General features: G+C 53.4%; 1 protein-coding gene across 3 annotated transcripts in view; it reads left to right on the forward strand.

Moving 5' to 3' along the window:
* The first annotated feature begins 883 nt into the window (after positions 1–883).
* RAB11FIP5 (RAB11 family interacting protein 5) overlaps positions 884–17,203 on the forward strand; it is a 37,650-nt gene continuing 21,330 nt past the window's right edge. Inside the window, exon 1 of one of the 3 annotated variants that reach the window (XM_060657755.3) lies at positions 884–1,507. In XM_060657755.3, coding sequence (XP_060513738.3) covers positions 1,077–1,507 — 431 coding nt within the window. In that variant the 5' untranslated portion in view covers positions 884–1,076. The remainder of the gene's footprint in view (positions 1,508–17,203) is intronic. The other 2 variants (XM_060657764.3, XM_060657783.3) reach the window with 2 other exon arrangements.

Consider the following 17,203-nt stretch of genomic DNA (forward strand, 5'->3'; position numbering starts at 1 on the left):
GCAGCATCTATAATTACTAACCACTGTTATCATTATTAATAATAAGCCAAGCATTCAAATCATACCCCTGGGCTTTACACACAGGCACGTAGTAGGCACTTAATGGGTGGAAATAAAACTCCCATTAGAGCCTATAATTTCCGTCAACCAGTGACGCAGGAGCTCCAGCTGAAATATTGATGTCGTTACTTATTTATTCATCACGCTGCTCTCCACCGCAGTGTCCGCTAAGGGCGAGCCCAGCTCTCCCGCCTTCCGCGGCGCGGTCTCGTTTCATCAGTAGGTCCCGAAGCGCGCGGAGGTCCGAAGCCGGGGCAGCTCTCCGGCTTCCAGCTCGCTGTCGCGGGCCAGTCACGTGCCAGAGCGAGACTCACTTCTGGTTTCACGCAGCATCTTCCCTGGCAGGGACCGGCTGGAGGAGGGTTGGAGCGCGGCTCGAGACGGAGGGGGCAGCGGGGTCCCGCCCCACCCCCACTTGCCCGCGCCAAGAGGATGGCCATTCCAGGAGGGGCGGGCCGGGGCAGTTGCAGGGCAGGGCTTTCGGAGCAGGGACATCTTGAAGAAAGATTTGGGATTGGCCGGGAGACGCGGAGCGGGCTTTTCATACCGGGCAGAGGGTGCCGCGCTCCCGCAAGCGAGGCGGGGTTCCGCGGGTGCCCCCAGGCCGGGGCGGGGCCAATGCCGGAGCCCCGCCCACCCCTCTGCAGTGGCCGCACGCCCCACCCCTTGGTCCTCGTCGGCCCCTCCAGCTCCGGTCGGGTCTGCGGAGGCCAGCGCCGGGGCGCGACAGCCAGTGCGCCCGCTGCACTGCCGCACCGCCGCGCGGGTCTGGGTCGCGGGGCGGGGCAGGGCGAGAGGCGGGGCGCTGACGTCGTGGCGCGGCCGGCGGCCGGGGAGGCGGGGAGGCGGCTGCCGGCTCGGCCCAGCCCAGCCCGCAGCTGCGGCGGCCCGGTGGTGGCGGCGGCGGCGCTCGGAGCCGGCTCCTGACCGCCCTCCGCCCGCTGCCTGGTTCCTCTCACGGTCTCCGTGTCTGCTCCCGCTTTTGCCGGCCCTCGTCCGCTGTCGCCTGCCCCGCCATGGCCCTGGTGCGGGACGCCGAGCCGGCGGCTGGGCCCTCCCGCTGGCTACCCACGCACGTCCAGGTGACTGTGCTGCGGGCCCGCGGGCTGCGGGGCAAGAGCTCGGGAGCGGGCAGTACTAGCGACGCGTACACGGTGATCCAGGTGGGCCGTGAGAAGTACAGCACGTCGGTGGTGGAGAAGACGCCGGGCTGCCCGGAGTGGCGCGAGGAGTGCTCCTTCGAGCTGCCGCCTGGTGCCCTGGACGGCCTGCTGCGGGCGCAGGAGGCCGACGCGGGCCCGGCGCCGTGGGCCGCGGGCTCCGCTGCCGCCTGTGAGCTGGTGCTCACCACCATGCACCGCTCCCTCATCGGCGTCGACAAGTTCCTGGGCCAGGCCACGGTGGCGCTGGACGAGGTCTTCGGCGCAGGCCGCGCCCAGCACACGCAGTGAGTGAGGGGCGCCGAGAGCGCGGAAACGGTTAAAGGCCTCGCTGGGCGGGGCTGGCGGGGGAGCGGGACCCCGAACCTCGGCCAGGGCTGTGCGCCCTTTGCCGCGCGCTCAAGGGCATAAACCGCCTCTTTGCATTTTGGGTCCCCTTCCGATCGATCCCCTTCCTTGCGACGTTCAATGCTTGGCTGCTGGTGTGTCCTTGGGTAGCCTAGGGGGGAGGTATGATTGGTGGCCTAGTCTTAGGAGTAGATTGCCCGGTAAAGTTCGGAGTGGGATCCAGAGGCCCTTGCACCATGGGAACCTCAAGAAGGAAAATCTTGGGGCCATTCTTAGGGCCTCTGGGCCTGTCTCCCTTTCCTGGAAGGGGAGGGGCACTGCAGGCGCTTGCCCCAAGCCAGGCCCGCAGGGTAGTGGAGAGGCCCACGGCCTCGACCTGTGGGGGGAGGAAAGGTGCAGTGTTCTACTTGACGGCTAGATTGACCTGAGATGCCCCACCAAATCTGGAAAATGCAGAGGGCATCTGCTTCTTGCCTGGTATTTGGATGGCCTCTGGAACCCTGCCCCTCTGTGTCCCTGTTCTGAAAACAGGAGAACCTCTTAATTAAAGGAAGGAAACCCTTCAGGCAGCCTTCAAGTGTCCTGCCTGTCCTGCTTGAGGTGAAGGCAGTGTCACAGTTAGTGCACAGCAGGAGATCATCTCCCAGCCACTTCCACCTAGAAGGGCCTGTGTGTTTTTTAATCATTTATTTTGGCAGTGTTTAACCTTCCCTGTGTTAAGATCAAGGCTTCAGACTTGGAGCCCCATTTCCTGTTTGGACTTGGGCAGGATCTGAAAGCCAGTCCCTAGGGCTGAGCACCTGCTGTGGATCATTCAAGGGGTTAACTGGGGTGACACCTCCCCTGGACCCCAGGGACCCTGGATGAGGAGGGTAAAGGGATGGGAGCAGGGATGTGCCCTAGGTGGGGGGACAGGTGCTGAAAAGGTTTGCCCACCTGGAATGGCATCTAACTGAGTAAATCTAGGAAACCTTGTTGGAGCAGGTGCAGACCCATATGAGAGCAGGATTTGGTTAGAAAGGATCTGACCTTGAATGTTTTTCAAAACGTGTGGAGGAAAGGGCCTTCATGGCTCTGTGGCCTGGAATGGGAAGCTGGGTAGCATAGGGCAGGTTCAGGGCAGGGCTGTGACCTGACTCCACCTCCCCCCTCCCCTGGCCTTCTCCTCTCCTTTTCTCTGAGTTGCTGCTGTTTGGTTGCTGGGTGTGGAATCATGTGGTATAGTTTGGCCCTTGTTTTGTTTTTTTCCTCCGCTTTTCTGTCCTCTCCTTCCTTTCTGGCTGAGGGAGGCTGTGGGGGTGGGGCAGAAAGCTCTCCTCTGGATCTCTTAGCCCTTTCTTTTCCTGAAGAGGCTTCTGTCCCCAAATTCATTCCACCCCTTTCTTTCCTGGTCCTTCAGCCTCCACCATTCAGCTAATCTGACCAGACTAGTACATGATACCCCTGGTATACAGGGGGAGACAGAAAGTCTCTAGGCTTGTGGGGAGAGGCCTCTGTGAAGTCCGTGACTTGGGGTGGGGGAGCTTTGATCTTTTTCAATTTCTGCTCTTGATTTCTTCTTGGTCTTTGGTTCTTCCTGAGCTGTCTGTGCTTGTACGCCCAGGTGGGCCTGCCTGTTTGCAGCCAAGGACAGTCCCTCTTGGTGAATTTGACTTGCCACCCCTTGATCTGAAGGGAGCCTTAGTTTATTTTATAGAAGTCCTCTTTCTCACCAGGATCTTTCCGCACCTACCAGCTGCTTTTCTTCTGTTGCATTGACCTGGGTTATTTATAGAACCTGGAGGGGGCAGAAAGGAGAGGGGCCCTCCTGGTGGGACGAGGAAAAGTCTGTGAAATCTGCCTGATCTTCCGGTAAGCTGGACCTAACAGCATGCCTACTGACAGAGGGTGAGAGCTGCTGTTCCCAACTCTGGTCCCCACCTCCCACCTCTGACTTTAATGGCCACTCCTGGTTGCATATCCTGGGAGCACCCTGGCGTGAGCTGTTAAGACAGTGAGTCTGCACATTTCCCAGTGGGGAGAGGGCAAGATGGAGAGGACCAGGGTGTAGCCTCCTCAGCTTTGAATAATGGTGGAGAACACCATCCACTCTAACCCCAGGAGCCAGTCAGTTGTGGTGGTCTCGTGGAAGGTAGATAGCAGGCCTGTGTCACCAAGACAGAACCTGACTGGGGAAGGGCAGCCTCATGGTTATGATGATGGGGCTGTGGAGTTGCAAGAAACAGATTCTAGTCTCAAACTTGCCACCTTGTGGCAAGTCAAATAAACTCTTGGTGCCTCAGTTTTCTCATCCGTCCAATGGGGCTATTACAAGATTGATGTGAAGCATGAAATGAGAGTGCAGGTAAAGCATCTAGATGTGGTTGCTGGTCAGTGAAAAGCAATGATAGTGGAGGGAGGTTGTTGGTAACAGTGTCTGGGTGATGTCCCTGCCCTGTAAAAAACTTTCTCATGTGATGAGGGGAAACAATACAGAACTTAGAAGAGCCTGAGCCTGGGAAAACCCTAGGACTGTGGGTGGCAGAGTGCATCCAGGAGTATGAGAGTGCCTGATGAAATAGGCTGACCCCTTGCAGTCCTTCATTCTCTTTGCTGCTCCAGGTTTGAGAACTAGGGCTGGGCTTGGGAGGCCTCTTGCAGTGCTGTAGCCCGGCTCGGATCAGCTTGTAGCACCCCCCAGCAGCCTGGGCTGGAGCTGCCCCTGCCCTGTCGGGGAGGCTGGACAGCCCAGTGTTTAAAAACCTGGAGACTGGGGTTTCACTCCTAGTTCTGTGACTTCCTAGCAGGCGAGTTTCTTAACCCGTCTCCTCATTTCTGCAAAGGTCAGAATAATAATTATGGAATCGCAACGTTAAATAAGACAGTGTCTATAAAAGCTTTGGTATAGGTGCAGACCTAGAGCAAGGCTTCAAAGTATGGGTGTTGTGGTTACGCTGAGGACCCTGCCTTGTGGGATGATGGTGATGATGGTGACTGGTGCGAGGTGCCTTCACGGCTCCTGAAGCTCCTTTGTCAAGGGGTGCTCTTTGAGGTGAGGGATTTCACTGGAGGCTTCCAAATAATTGAAGAGGAAGTCCTCAAAACATAATTTAACGTAATACAGGAGGAAACTGATTATAGCTATCTCCCCCCAGTAAAGCCATATATGCATCATCACAAGTCTGAAAATCCTGAGATGTTTCTCCACTATTTCCTCTCTGGTTTTTATCTCTGTACCCTTCCTGGTACTACTCTCCAGTGGGTGCTGTGTGTGGAGTAAAAGAGTCCCTGCTGTAAAGAACCCCTCCCCACCCATCCTGGGCCTATTAGATTCATGGTTAGAGCCTGGCCCCTTGGGAAGGCTGAGTATGGGTTTAATTTGGGTCGGGACCGGTTTGGTTTTTTTTATCCCAAAGCATAGAACTGTTGGGACCACGGCAAGGCTGTTAACTGTGGCACCCTGATAGGTTCTGTTGCATCTGGTCAGACCCGTGCCACTGATTTTATGGAGGGCCTTGTGGAGGCCTGTGGCCCAGGACCGCTTAGGTTTGAGACTACAGTATTCTGCCTGGCTGGGCATGGAGACCTGAGATCCCTTGAGAGTGGTGGGGTTGGGGGCACTGCGAGATGCACCTGAGGGAAAATGCAGCCTGCTGGCCTACGGTTGGGCTGGTGTTTGAGGGCTTCCATTCATCTCTTAGCCTCCAGACAGCCTGTGCATTCCTGTGCCCGTGACCCCGTAGCCTTCTCTCCACCAGTTTCCAGATGTGACTGCTCCTCAGGAAGTAGCTGAGGCCATGAGGGTCCTTGGTTTTGGCTCCTGCTCCAACCCCAGACCTGTGGAGCTGCTGGGGAAGTCTGCTTTGGCTGTGGGGGGTGGAGGGGTAGGGTCTGGCTCCCACTCCCTGAGTTACGGGTAGTTTTTATTTGGGGTTGCTTGAGCAGCAGTGCTGGGGCAGAGGGGAGGGGTAGGAAGTGACTCCTCCTTCCGACTGGGCGGCTCCTGGCTGGCACAGCAGCTTCCCCTTCCCTCTGCATCTGGCCCTGGGTGGGAACCCCGTCTCTGCCCTGTTCTCCTCTCCGAAGCCAGCCGGGGACAGGCATAACTCAGCAGCTCCTCCACTCCAGGCAACCGGAGGGCTCTCCCTTTCCACTGATGGGGGCCGCCGGCTGCACTTGTTATGGTTGCTCCCCTGGTGCCACGACGCTCTTGCCGAAGCTAAATGACTAGCCTGGCCTTGTCCACATTTTCCCTGCCCTTCCTATCCTGTGCCAGGACAGATCATTAACACAATGATAGGAGCTCTCGGGGCTCTCTGCGAGTCAGTTTGCTATGTTTTTCCTTGTACAGGGCCAGTCCTCTGCAAAATTGTGTAGTCATGAAGAAGCGTTGGCCCTTTTCACAGCCAAGTGATAAAAATCAGTCTACAATGTGGGTCCTTTATATAGCTGGCTGTGCTGCCAGTGAAGGGTCTAACGGCTTTGCTCTTGGTGAGCTGCCCAAGGACCCCTTAGGTTATTTCTTCCCTCAGGAAGGATGGCAGCCAGTGAGAAGAGCTGCACTTGGACAGCCCAGTGTTGGTCAGTTGGTTGGGCTGAGGCCTGGGTGTGGGCCTGGGCCCAGGCCTCTCCTTAGTGAAGGGCAAGCCGGCAGGGACTCTGCAGGTTCCATTCCCAGGAGGCAGCACTTCTAGGAGCTGTGCAAGGGAAGGGCTTTGTCACGGGCCACCTCAACCTTCAGCTGACCCAGGGGTTGGGGTGTGGCGGGGAGGGGAAGCACAGCCCTTGATCATGGAGTTGCAATGTCAGAGCTCTAAGAGGGAGCTGAGGCTGGGGAGGGGAACGACACTGACTCAGCTACTCAGCCGCCAGTGGGGGGTGGGGCTCTGCTGGTCTCTGTTAGGCCCTGGCAGCCCGCAGAGCTGTAGGATTTCGGGCCAACGAAGAGAAGGCATTTGGGGCCCTGTGTGCATCCCAGGGGGTTTTAGTGTGAGAAGGACATTGCTGCTAGGATAGGGAAGGGGGCCTTGGGGCTTATCTATGGGCCTGGAGGAGCAGTCTCATCCACAGGCTTTTCTGGAGTGTCTGGACACTGGGTGGGGTGGAGGGGCTCAGAGGAGGGGAGGACATGGATATCCCAGCCTGAATGCCGGGAAAGTAATGGCTTTGTTAGGAGGATGAACCCCATATTTTTGGAGAAAGGGCCATAGGCAAGTGCTGTGTTTTCAGGCCTTGCCAGGGAGCACTGGAGATGTTCGGAGCATACAGAGCTGCTGGGCTCAGCTGTGGTCAGGGACACCTCCTTGAGGAAGAGATGAACACTGAAGACCTGTGAGGTCCACCTTGGCAGCATGTAGCAGTCTGTTTCAGGGGGCTGTTATTGCCTTGTTAGGGAGGCATATCATTTACTAAGCCATTTCTTTGTGCTGCCACTGCCCTATGGGCTTGACTTACTGTAGCTCACAGGAGCCCCTTGAGGTGTAGGTATTGTTACTCTGTTTAACAAATGGAGAAACTGAGGCACAGAGAGGTGAAGTAACTTCTTTTTTTTTCGCTTAAAAAAATTTTTTTAATGTTTATTTTTGAGAGAGCTCATGAGCTTACATGAGCGGGGGAGGGGCAGAGAGAGAGAGAGGGAGATAGAGGATTTGAAGACTCTTGTGCTGACAGCCCAATGCAGGGCTTGAACTGATGAACCGTGAGATCATGACCTGAGCCAAAGTTGGACGCTTAGCCAACTAAGCCACCCAGGCACCCTGAAATGACTTTTCTAAAGGCACACATACATGGCAGGGTCAGGATTTGCACCCAGGCACCCTAGCTTCAGATTCCGTGCTCTTCATCACCACTCTATACTGTCCCCCTCAGTTTTCCCCCATTTCTTTCATGATTTGGTTCTGCATAGGACGGGGGTTCGGCTGCTGCCCTCCTGAAGGTTTCTCTCTCCTCCGCAGGGCCAATCTCTGGGGCTCTGTAAGCATGGCCTGCTTCTCTTGTGTGAGGCCTTGGCTGATTGGGGCGTGTGTGATCTGCAGCTCCAAATCCGGTCATGTCTGTCTCAGGGGCTGGAGGTGTTGTGTGGGACTTTGGGAGGGAGGATATCAGTGTCACCAGAGGGTCTCTCAGGAGCTTGGGGGAGGCCTGGGAAGCTCTGCCTTGGCCCTGGACACCCCAGCCCTGGAGAGATTTGCTCCCATTGGCTTGTGCAGTAGAGCAGAGCTTAGGAGCATCACCAGATATAAGACATCCTGACCTTTCTCAAGAATCACGTGCTTGTTTTGCTGTGACAGAACACTCTGAGCCATCCAGTGCCTCACAGTGATGCAGTCGTTTGCTTTTTTTTTTTCTTTTGTTCAATATTTAGGAAGCAATTACTAGGCAACCGCTGTGCCTAGGTCAGGGCTTTGGAGAAAACAAGAGAAAGAAATGTATAGCCCTTTCCCTAGAAGGGCAAAAATGTTTTGAAACAAGACTTACCCAGGAAGGATAATTAACCTACAAAGCAGCATACACACATGTGAGAGAAGGAAGGGGTCAGGAGAAGGGTGAATTCAGCAGGGTTGGAGTGATCAGGGTGGCTTTCTGGGGGAGGCAGGTCCTTGAATGATAGCTGAGGCTGTGATGGAGGCTGGGTGAGTTTTTGGGAGGGAGACTTCCCTTCCTGAAGGGAAAGTGAGTGTTCTGGGGCTGGGCCAGGAGAGGGGAGCCAATCTTAGTTTCCTCCGTGCATCTCTTAGCAAAACAGCTTGACTTTATATTTATTTATTTATTATTATTTTAATATAGTGGTAGTATTTAACATTTTGTTTTATTTTGTTTTTTTTTTTTTTTAAGTTTATTTATTTTGAGAGAGAGAGGCCACACGTGCTCATGTGGGTGAGGGGCAGAGAGAGAGAGGGAGAGAGAGAATCCCAAGCGGGCTCCACGCTGTGCCTGCCGTGGGGCTCATCTCACAAATCATGACCTGAACCGAAATCAATTGTCGATGCTTAACTGACTAAGGCACCCAGGTGCCCTATTATTATCATTTCTTTGAGTAGTTTACTTGGTTCAAATTCTGAAGGTACAGAAGGTGTGCCATGAAAAAATCTCCCTTGCCCTGACCTTAAATCATCCAGCTCCTGTCTTCAGAGGCACGAGTATTACCAGTTCTTGGGTAACTTTTCAAAGTTATTCTATGCATTTAATGTTTGTCTGCACAAATACAGCGTTCTCCACACACAGGTTTTACCTATGCTCAGACTGACCATCCCACACAGGATGTTTGTCATCTCCACCTATGGTGTGTCTGAACTGGGACCCTGGCAGAGGGGACAGACACTGCTTAGCTTTGTCCTCTATGACCCAACACTCCTATGTTGGGTGAATATGGGGTTAGGATCAAACTGGAGAGGGGGTGTGGTTAAGTAGAATTTCTTCCTAGTCCCCAACCCCCATCTGACCAAGACCGTCTGAGAGAGGTCATCTTGCTGGTTCTCTCCTTCCTCCTGGACAGAGTCATCACTGGGGGGTCCTGGGCCACCTTGCTCCTAGGGGCTGATGACGGCTTATAAAAGGCCCTTGATAGACAGTGAACCCAAATCTTTATGTGTGGTTTGGCCTACTTTTCAGAGTGCTTTCCTGGCATCATCTCATTTCATTCTTCCCTGTGGGCAGACAAGGTGACCCCCATTTTTACAGATGTGGAGACTGCCGTCTCGGGAGGTGAAATGACTTGTTCAAGGTCACATGACTTGTTAGTGGCAGCCAGATCTCTGACTTGCAAGCCCAGTGCTTTTTCCCCTACCTCGTGCTTTTGGCTGTACACACTTCCTGCTGCTGTTGGGGTGGTTAGACTCGTCTCTGGGCATTTTTATGGCTTTTCCTCTGCCAAGTGAGCATAGTCGCTGGCCAGTCTGAGGCAAGCTGACAGTGACAGGCCTCTGGAGCCTGCAGCAGTAGGGGGCACTAGCTGAGATGTTTGTGCCTAGGAGGGAAGCTGGACCTGGCTGGGCTCTGAGGTGAGTTGAGCAAGCCATGTCCACGGAGGCTGGGGCGGCTCTTGAAGTGATGGTTCTGGGCTCTGAGGACTATTGGTTCTAGAGTGGGTGATAAGAATCATCCTGTGGCCGATAAGAGGCAATATCCTGCCCCAGGACTGCGTCTGGCTTACAGTCTTGCTGTAGATACCAAATCAAAGGGTGGGTTTGATTGTGGGCGTGGGGAGCCAGAAGATGGGCCTGAGGGCCCTGCACACGTCATTGTATCTGATAGTATGTGAGGAAGAATGCTTGTGTGGGGTTTTGGAGAGGAGGAACGGCATCCCATGCAGGAGACTGTGGGGAGGAGGTTTTCCAGCTTCCCTCCAGCTCCCTGAGTAATGACAGTGTTAGTTGGCACCCCTCCCGCCCCTAACTGGCTTTTCTTATTGCTCCCTTTTACAGAGGTGAAATGATTGGTTTAAAGCCACTTAGTAGATCCAGAACTAGAACCTGGATCTCCTTCCTGTCTTCCTGCTATGACCTTAAAATAATTTTTTTTCAACTTATTTTTGAGACTAGCTGAGTCCTTGCCAATTCCATCTCATTTATCCAGCAAGTATTGGAAAGTGTTCCAAATATCAGGCCCTATCCCTGGGTTTGGGGGTAAAAGGTAAGTAGCAGTCCCTGCTGTCATTAAGTACTGAGAGTGCAGGGTGGAGGCACCCTACTGCTAGGGGAGGAAAGGAGGCCCTAGAGGGAGGGCACTCCTAGCCCCTCCCATTGCTCCTGTCCTAGTTTAGGAAATTATTATTTTTTTTTTACTTCTGTTCTGGACTGTTAGCATAGCTGCTGCTGCCTTTTTATAAACCAGAATGGCAGTTTATTAATTTACGATGAGAAGTAACCGCTGAGGCGTACAGAGTTGCTTGGGTCAGCCCAGCCATGGGTCCTGCCCTGGGTTGTGTCAGCTTCCTGCCTGTCGCCCCTGCCTTGTCTCTGTGCTGTCCTTGTCCCTGCTGTCCCACGCTCTTCCTACAGCACAGCATCCATCAGGCTGGGTCCTTGTTTTGTACCCCATAGCGCTCTTCAGGGCCCGGAATAAAGTCACAGCCCTTAAGTGCAGTGTTGGAGGCAGTCTTCTACCTGCCCCAAAGCCCCTTTCTGCGTGTCTTTACCTGTCACCACCCTCCCAAAATCATCGTAGTACTCCCCTTTAACTTTCCTATGCAGCTTGTGCACTTTCGTGGTGTTGACCACGTTCCTGATTTATGTGGCTATCTTATTTCCCCACCAAGATGTGAGCTGCTTGAGGACTCTCCCTTCTTGTTCCTGGCACATACTTGGGAAATGTTGGGAGGTCTAGCTGAGGCCTCCTATGTCTGGGTGAGAGCCCTGTGCCTCTAAGAGGGATGGTGTTGGGGGCACCTGGGTGGCTCAGTCGGTTAAGTGTCCAGCTTCAGCTCAGGTCATGATCTTGCAGTTCATGAGTTCAAGCCCCATACCGGGCTCTGTGCTGACAGTGCAGAGCCTGGAGCCTGCTTTGGATTCTGTGTCTCCCTCTTTCTCTCTGCCCTTCCCCCACTCTCTTTCTCAAAAATAAATAAACATTAAAAAAAATTAAGAGGGACGGTGTTGGCATTGAGTGCCAGGATCCCACATGCCAGGCCCTGTGCTGAGGTTTGGCCATGAGTGGGCAGGGCTGAGCTCACAGGTCTGCACAAGGCTCAGAGACCAGGAGCAGGGCTCAGTCATAGCATAAGGAAAAAAAGCCTGTGTCCTGGCCTCTGGGGTTTAATGGAAACGCACTGTTAGTCCCAAGTGGGACCAGAAGGACAGTGTAAATGAATCCGTGCTCCCTAACATAACCATGATGCCCTTATCACACACAAAATCAACAGTTCTTTAATAATCATCCAGTATCAGAGTCCATATTCAAATTTCTCTGATATCAGAACTTTTTCTTCCTAGGTGGTTTGCTGAGTCAGGATCAGATAGGGCTCCCATCCTATGCCTGGTTAGACCTCCCAGTGTGACTGTCCCTCCCCCTCTATCTGAGACCCTTGCCTGATAGAACTGGGTCACTTGTCCTTGAGGCTGACACTGTGGCCGTGGCTGAGGAGCTCCTCATGTTGCCCTTCACCTCGGTTCTCCAGCCCCTGAGCACTAGTTGTTGGGTCTGGAAGGCCTGGTCCCCATGCCCCACCTGCTGAAAGGAGTCCTTCCACGTGGGGTGGCTGATGCGGCTGCCTGGCCTCGCTATCAGGGTCTTTCTGTCAGTGAGGCCCAGCTTGAGCAGTGGGTCCTGTTAGTCCGACCCAGCCACCATGGTTCCCCATCACCGTGTCACCCAGTGGGTTTAGCATTCGTGGATGAGCACCACCTCTGTCCCCAGCTCTGCCTTTTCTTCTGCACCTTTCAGGAATCTGGCATAAGGAAGAGCTTTCCCTCTCAACTCTGGGGTCACCCTCCATAGGAATAGCAGGAATGGCAATTCTTTGCCATTATTTTTCAAGTAGTGATGGCTTTCAAATTAAAAATCCACCCTGCCCCATGATAGTGTGCATGATCCTAGTTATTTACACATCAGGGGGTTCCTGCCAAAGCAGAGATGACAGGGCCTCATGAACCTGGGGATGGTGGAGACAAGGCGGCTCATGTCTGGAGCTGCAACTCTCTCCAGGGCAAATGATTTACTCTGTACGACATCACTCGAAATGGCTGATGGCTGGCTTGGAGTAGGAATATGGGGGCAGATAATGTTAAGGATAGATATTTTTGTGTTTTCTCTTGCAGTTTTCTCCAACATTTACTTTCTGGGTTGCAAATCCTCTCCACTCAGAGCCCTGTAGCCCCCATTTGTACTAACTCTCTACATGGGGAGAGTGAAGTCAGGAAAGGAGAGCTGGCTCAGTATATCTTTCTCTCCTTTGTGCTGGCTCCTCACTTTCCCTTCTGGAAGATTCTCCAGCCAGTACATCAGGCCTTTTCGCTTCATTTGCCTCAGAGGGTGGGGTTTGATTCCTGCCTCTATCATCTTTGCAAGACCCCTCATTCCCAGCCTGGTGGTAGCTGTTCGGTAGCCTGAAGTGAGGCCTGTCTCTGCTGAGGTGGCATCCATAGTCACAAGAGAGAAACTGCATACCTGGTGGGTTATAGCTGTAGCAAAGAAAGGTCAGGTGAGGAGCAACCCTCCAGGAAGTTAGAGATTGTGGTATTGGGGCATGATCAAAACAAGCTTGCCTGCTCCCTAGCTAGCAGGTGCATTTGGCTGTTTTTGTTTTTCTGGAGTCACCTTCACTGGCGTGCAGGGTATTGAGGGTTAGGCTGAGCACTGTAGCGTGACGCTGGAGAGACTCAAGGCCTTGAGCCAGCTTCTGGCCCCTGGTCAGGCCCTCCCATACCCCTGGGTGGGAAATGGGGAGCAGTGCCTGTCCTCTGCTTTGAGATCTCAGCCTGGGTGTTATGTAGTGGGGCTTTTTTGCTGCCTTTGCTCCCTCCCTACTCTAGAGCAGATGTTCTGAGTCCTTTTGGTCCCATGGACCCCTTTGGTATCTGGTGAAGCCCGTAGACCCCTTTTCAGAACAACCCCTTCAACTGGATAGAATATAAAGTACACCAATGATATTGAAGTACATTTATCAATATGTGGAAACATTTGTTAAAGTAACATGTCTGTTATCACTATATTAAGTGATGCAGTCCAGTGGTTGTCTAATAGCTTTGAAGTTCAGGGGGCACTTGGGTGGCTCAGTCGGTTAAGCGTCCGACTTTGGTTCAGGTCGTGATCTTGCAGTCCATGGGTTCGAGCCTCACATCGGGCTCTGTGCTGACAGCTCGGAGCCTGGAGCCTGCTTCGGATTCTGTGTCTCCCTCTCTCTCTGCCCCTCTCCCACTTGCACTGTCTCTCGATCTCTCAAAAAATAAATAAACTTTAAAAAAGTTAAAGTTCAGAGTAGTGATGGATATCAACCATATTTTGTAACATCTGCCACAACTGTAATGGGATGTGAAAATGTCTGGTTTATCTTGGTAACACACTTATGGGTACTGACTGCTACTATATACCATTACTGTTGGCAAAAACTCATCATTGGCAGAAATACTAAATTTCAGTTAGAGGTTTGGGGAAAGAAAGATGTAACTTGTCTTCCATCTAACACATAACCCTGCCCTAGAGAAATAAGGGGGTGACTTTGGATTCCTTGGTTGGGCAGGGACATGGGGACATGGGTCTCTGTGTGTTGGTTGTACTTGCAGACGGGGGCAGTCTAGTGCAGTGATCAAGGTCAGGGTCTCTGGAGTCAGGGAGCTTGAGTTCACGTCCTGGCTCTCCTACTTACTGAAAAGAACCGTGTGACTTAACTCATTGGACTTCTCTGTGCCTCCGTGTCTGCATCTGCAGAAACACGTGAGCTGACGCTCATCTGGCATTTCTCCTGTGCCAGGCCCCATTCTCTGAGTGCTCCACAGATAGCCCACTTAACGTTCCTAGTTGTCTTGTGAGGAGAGCAGATTGGATATCCGTTACCCCCACATTATAGGTAGGTATGGAAACTGAGGTGTAGAAAGATTAAGTGACCTGTCCCGGGTGGTGGGGCTGGGGCTTAAACCAGGTAGCCTGGCTCCACAGGCCGTGCTTGTAGCCACCCTCGAGGTCTGCCCCCCACACCCACCTCACAGGGCTGTTAAGAGGATTAGTAAGGTATCATGGGAGTGTTGAGTGCATAGTATGGTGCCCAGCACACAATAAGTGATAAAGGAGAGGTGTAGCTATCAATGGTGATAAGATTAGTGTCCTAATGATGGGCTAGAATGTGGTCAACACCCAACCTCCCTCACCTTCCCGACCTCCATTCACTGGGTTGGGCACTTCCCAGATCTAGCCCAGTGCCTTCTCTCCCAAGGAAGTGAATGAGATTCTTCACTCAGAAATGGGGGGTAAGGCTGTCAGGATTAAAGAAGGCCCCTTTTTGGAACTGTCCCCTTTAAGCCTGGCACCTGTGGCTCCTGCCCTCGGAGGACTCCTATTGGGGATGGGAGGCAGGGAGCACTCCCTTGCTTTCCAGGAGCTCCCGGTCTCATGGGTAAGACCCATGGGTTTGTAATGAGAGAAACGTTACACAATTATTCAATTGTGAATGGGGACAGATAAGTTCCAAAGTCAAATCCTAGGTTAATTTGTTCATTCACTGAACAAATATTTAGATGTCTGCTGTTTTTAAGTGCGGGGGATGCAGAGATGAACGGAATACAGTTGCTGCCTATAGAGCAGGGGAGGACAGACGTCTCATCATTGTACTGTGTAGGACACACACACACACACACACACACACACACACACACGCACGCACGTGGGATGTCCAGTAGTACTAAGTACACTGAAGAAACAGAATAACGCATGTGCCCTGGGGGTACTAGGGAAGACTGAGGAGGTGCAGATGAACGGACACCTGATGTGAGTGAGTGAGGGAACCGTGGCCTGACGATCTGGGAGGATCAAGTGCAGTGGCCTTGGGCTCAGGGACATCAAGAAGGTGAGTGTGGGGTGAGTGGTGCAGAGCGTCAGAGGAGCCAGGACCCAAAGATGGGACCTTTCTACCATTCTGAGGAGCAGGGTGTTTTGTGCCTATTTGCCGGTGGAGCAGGGATGGTAGGGAGTTGTCCTGTCCGGCGGGGAGATCGTGGTGGGCTGGACTGCAGGGTGACAGTGGTGACACGGGTAGAATTCTGGATATAATTCGCACATAGAACCAGCAGAGTTCAAAGTTTAGATGTGGGGTGCGAGGTGGGGGAGAAGAGACAAAGATGGTCCTGGGTTTGGGGACTGAACAAATGATATGTGGGGGCTAACTGGGGCACCATTATTTGGGTCATAAGCTGCATTTGGGGCTGATAAGAACTGAAGATGAGTCAGGTGTGCCTGGGCCTGTGTGTCACAGCCCTTACTGCCCCCGGTCTCTGACAGGACCTGCCCTGACTTGGGCATGTGTGAGTTGGACATCAGCCCTAGGTTGGCTCACCGGGTGCTGGGCATTTCCAGTTATGGTGTGTGGCAGCTGTTAGCCCAGCAGCATTCCCTGATAAATAGGTGGAGAGCTGGGTACCGCGCGCCAGGAAGCCCCACCGACAGGAGTAACTAAGGTCGTAATGTTGGGAACAGGTGAGGCAACTAGCCCCCTACCCCTTCCATCCCACCTTTGTCCTCTGTCCCTGGGGTGTGGGGGGAGGCAGGGCAAGAGGCTGAGTGCCAAGTCCTAAGTCCAAGCTGGCCCTGCTGAACTTTTGTCAGCCTGAGGGAGCTTGTGGGAGGTCTGGCTGATGAGCAAGGGGCCTTGAAGGCTTCTCCATGGTTCTGTCCTCCCAGGAATTCTGGACTCTGATGGCCATTGGGGGAGGCTGGGCTGCCCTCAGATAGGGTTTTAATGGCCTGCAGACAGGACAAAGCCCCAAGGTTCCCTCAGTGACCATTCCAGGGTGTCGGAATCCCGACATCCTCCTGGGATTGTGCCAGCATCTGTGGTATACGTCCAGGAATTTTCCAGCCTCTGTCGCTGGACAGGGTGTCCAGAGCCCTGAGTGTTTGCATTCAGCTTTATGAGAAATGTTACATCTTAAAGGTCAAGGGCGTGGGCTGAGAGTTCAGCATCCTCATGTTCAGGTTCCAATCCATTGCTTACCCGCTGTGTGACTCAGGCAAGTGACAAACCTTCTCTGTGGGTTAGTTTCTTCATCTACAGAATGGAGAAAATGGACCCCGCTTCCTGGACTGTGTGGGTAGTAAAGGAGGTACAGAACCTTGGACATGAGCGTGCTGCACGTCTCCCCCTCTCACGTGTGGTCCACAGCAGCATGGGCATCCCCCGGAAGCTGGGTGGAAATGGAGCCTCTCAGACGTCCATGGCCTCAGATCTGCATTTTAACCAGACCCAGTGATCCTTTTGCATTTGCAGTTCGGGAAGCGCTGATGTATGTTACTCCTGAAGCGCAGCATCGTAGCTGTGCATGTTTCTTCAGGGACAAGGAGTTTCCTCTTACTCTTCCTTCTCGTTGGTGCCCATCATGGGTTGGCTGCAGACACACCCGGGGACAAGTCCCAGATAATGATCGTCACTGTCAAACCCTCGTCTCCTGCGTGTGTGCTGCCTGGGCCTTGGAGACTTCAGATGCCCCACCCACCTTGACCCTCACACTGTCTGAGAGTAAATGGGAAGCATTGGCTCCGCACTGACCAGGGGTCCAAGAGGGTGGCTCCCACTGGATGGCTGAGGACACGGAGGTTTAGGGAAGTAACCTGGTAAGTGATAGGGGCCAGGGTGTGCACTCAGGATGCAGAGCCCAGCTCTTAGCCACCATGCTTTGCTGCCATGGGCATCCAGATGAGAGCTCCAAGCAAGGGGTGGGTGGAGCAAGAGGGAAAAGAGAGGGAGTGGAGGCAGGGAATCACTGAGAGCTTGTAACATCTCAGAATTTACTGCCGTGCGCTATTTATTTACTTTGTAGCTGTGTACCCTGGGGGTTACTCAGTAAGTATCTGCAGGGAACCCAGTCCTGCTAGGGAGACCTTGAGCACCCAGAATATGACAGGACTAGGTAGCTGTGGAGCAGACTGCAAACAGATCTGGTTGTGGAGTGAGTTTGGTTCAGAGTGCCTGTGCCTGGTCAGAAAGAGGAAGAATTGGGCTGGCCCAGGATGGT

The sequence above is a fragment of the Panthera onca genome, chromosome A3 (genome assembly GCF_046562875.1).
Source record: "Panthera onca isolate mPanOnc1 chromosome A3, mPanOnc1 haplotype 2, whole genome shotgun sequence".
Taxonomy (NCBI): Eukaryota; Metazoa; Chordata; class Mammalia; order Carnivora; family Felidae; genus Panthera; species Panthera onca.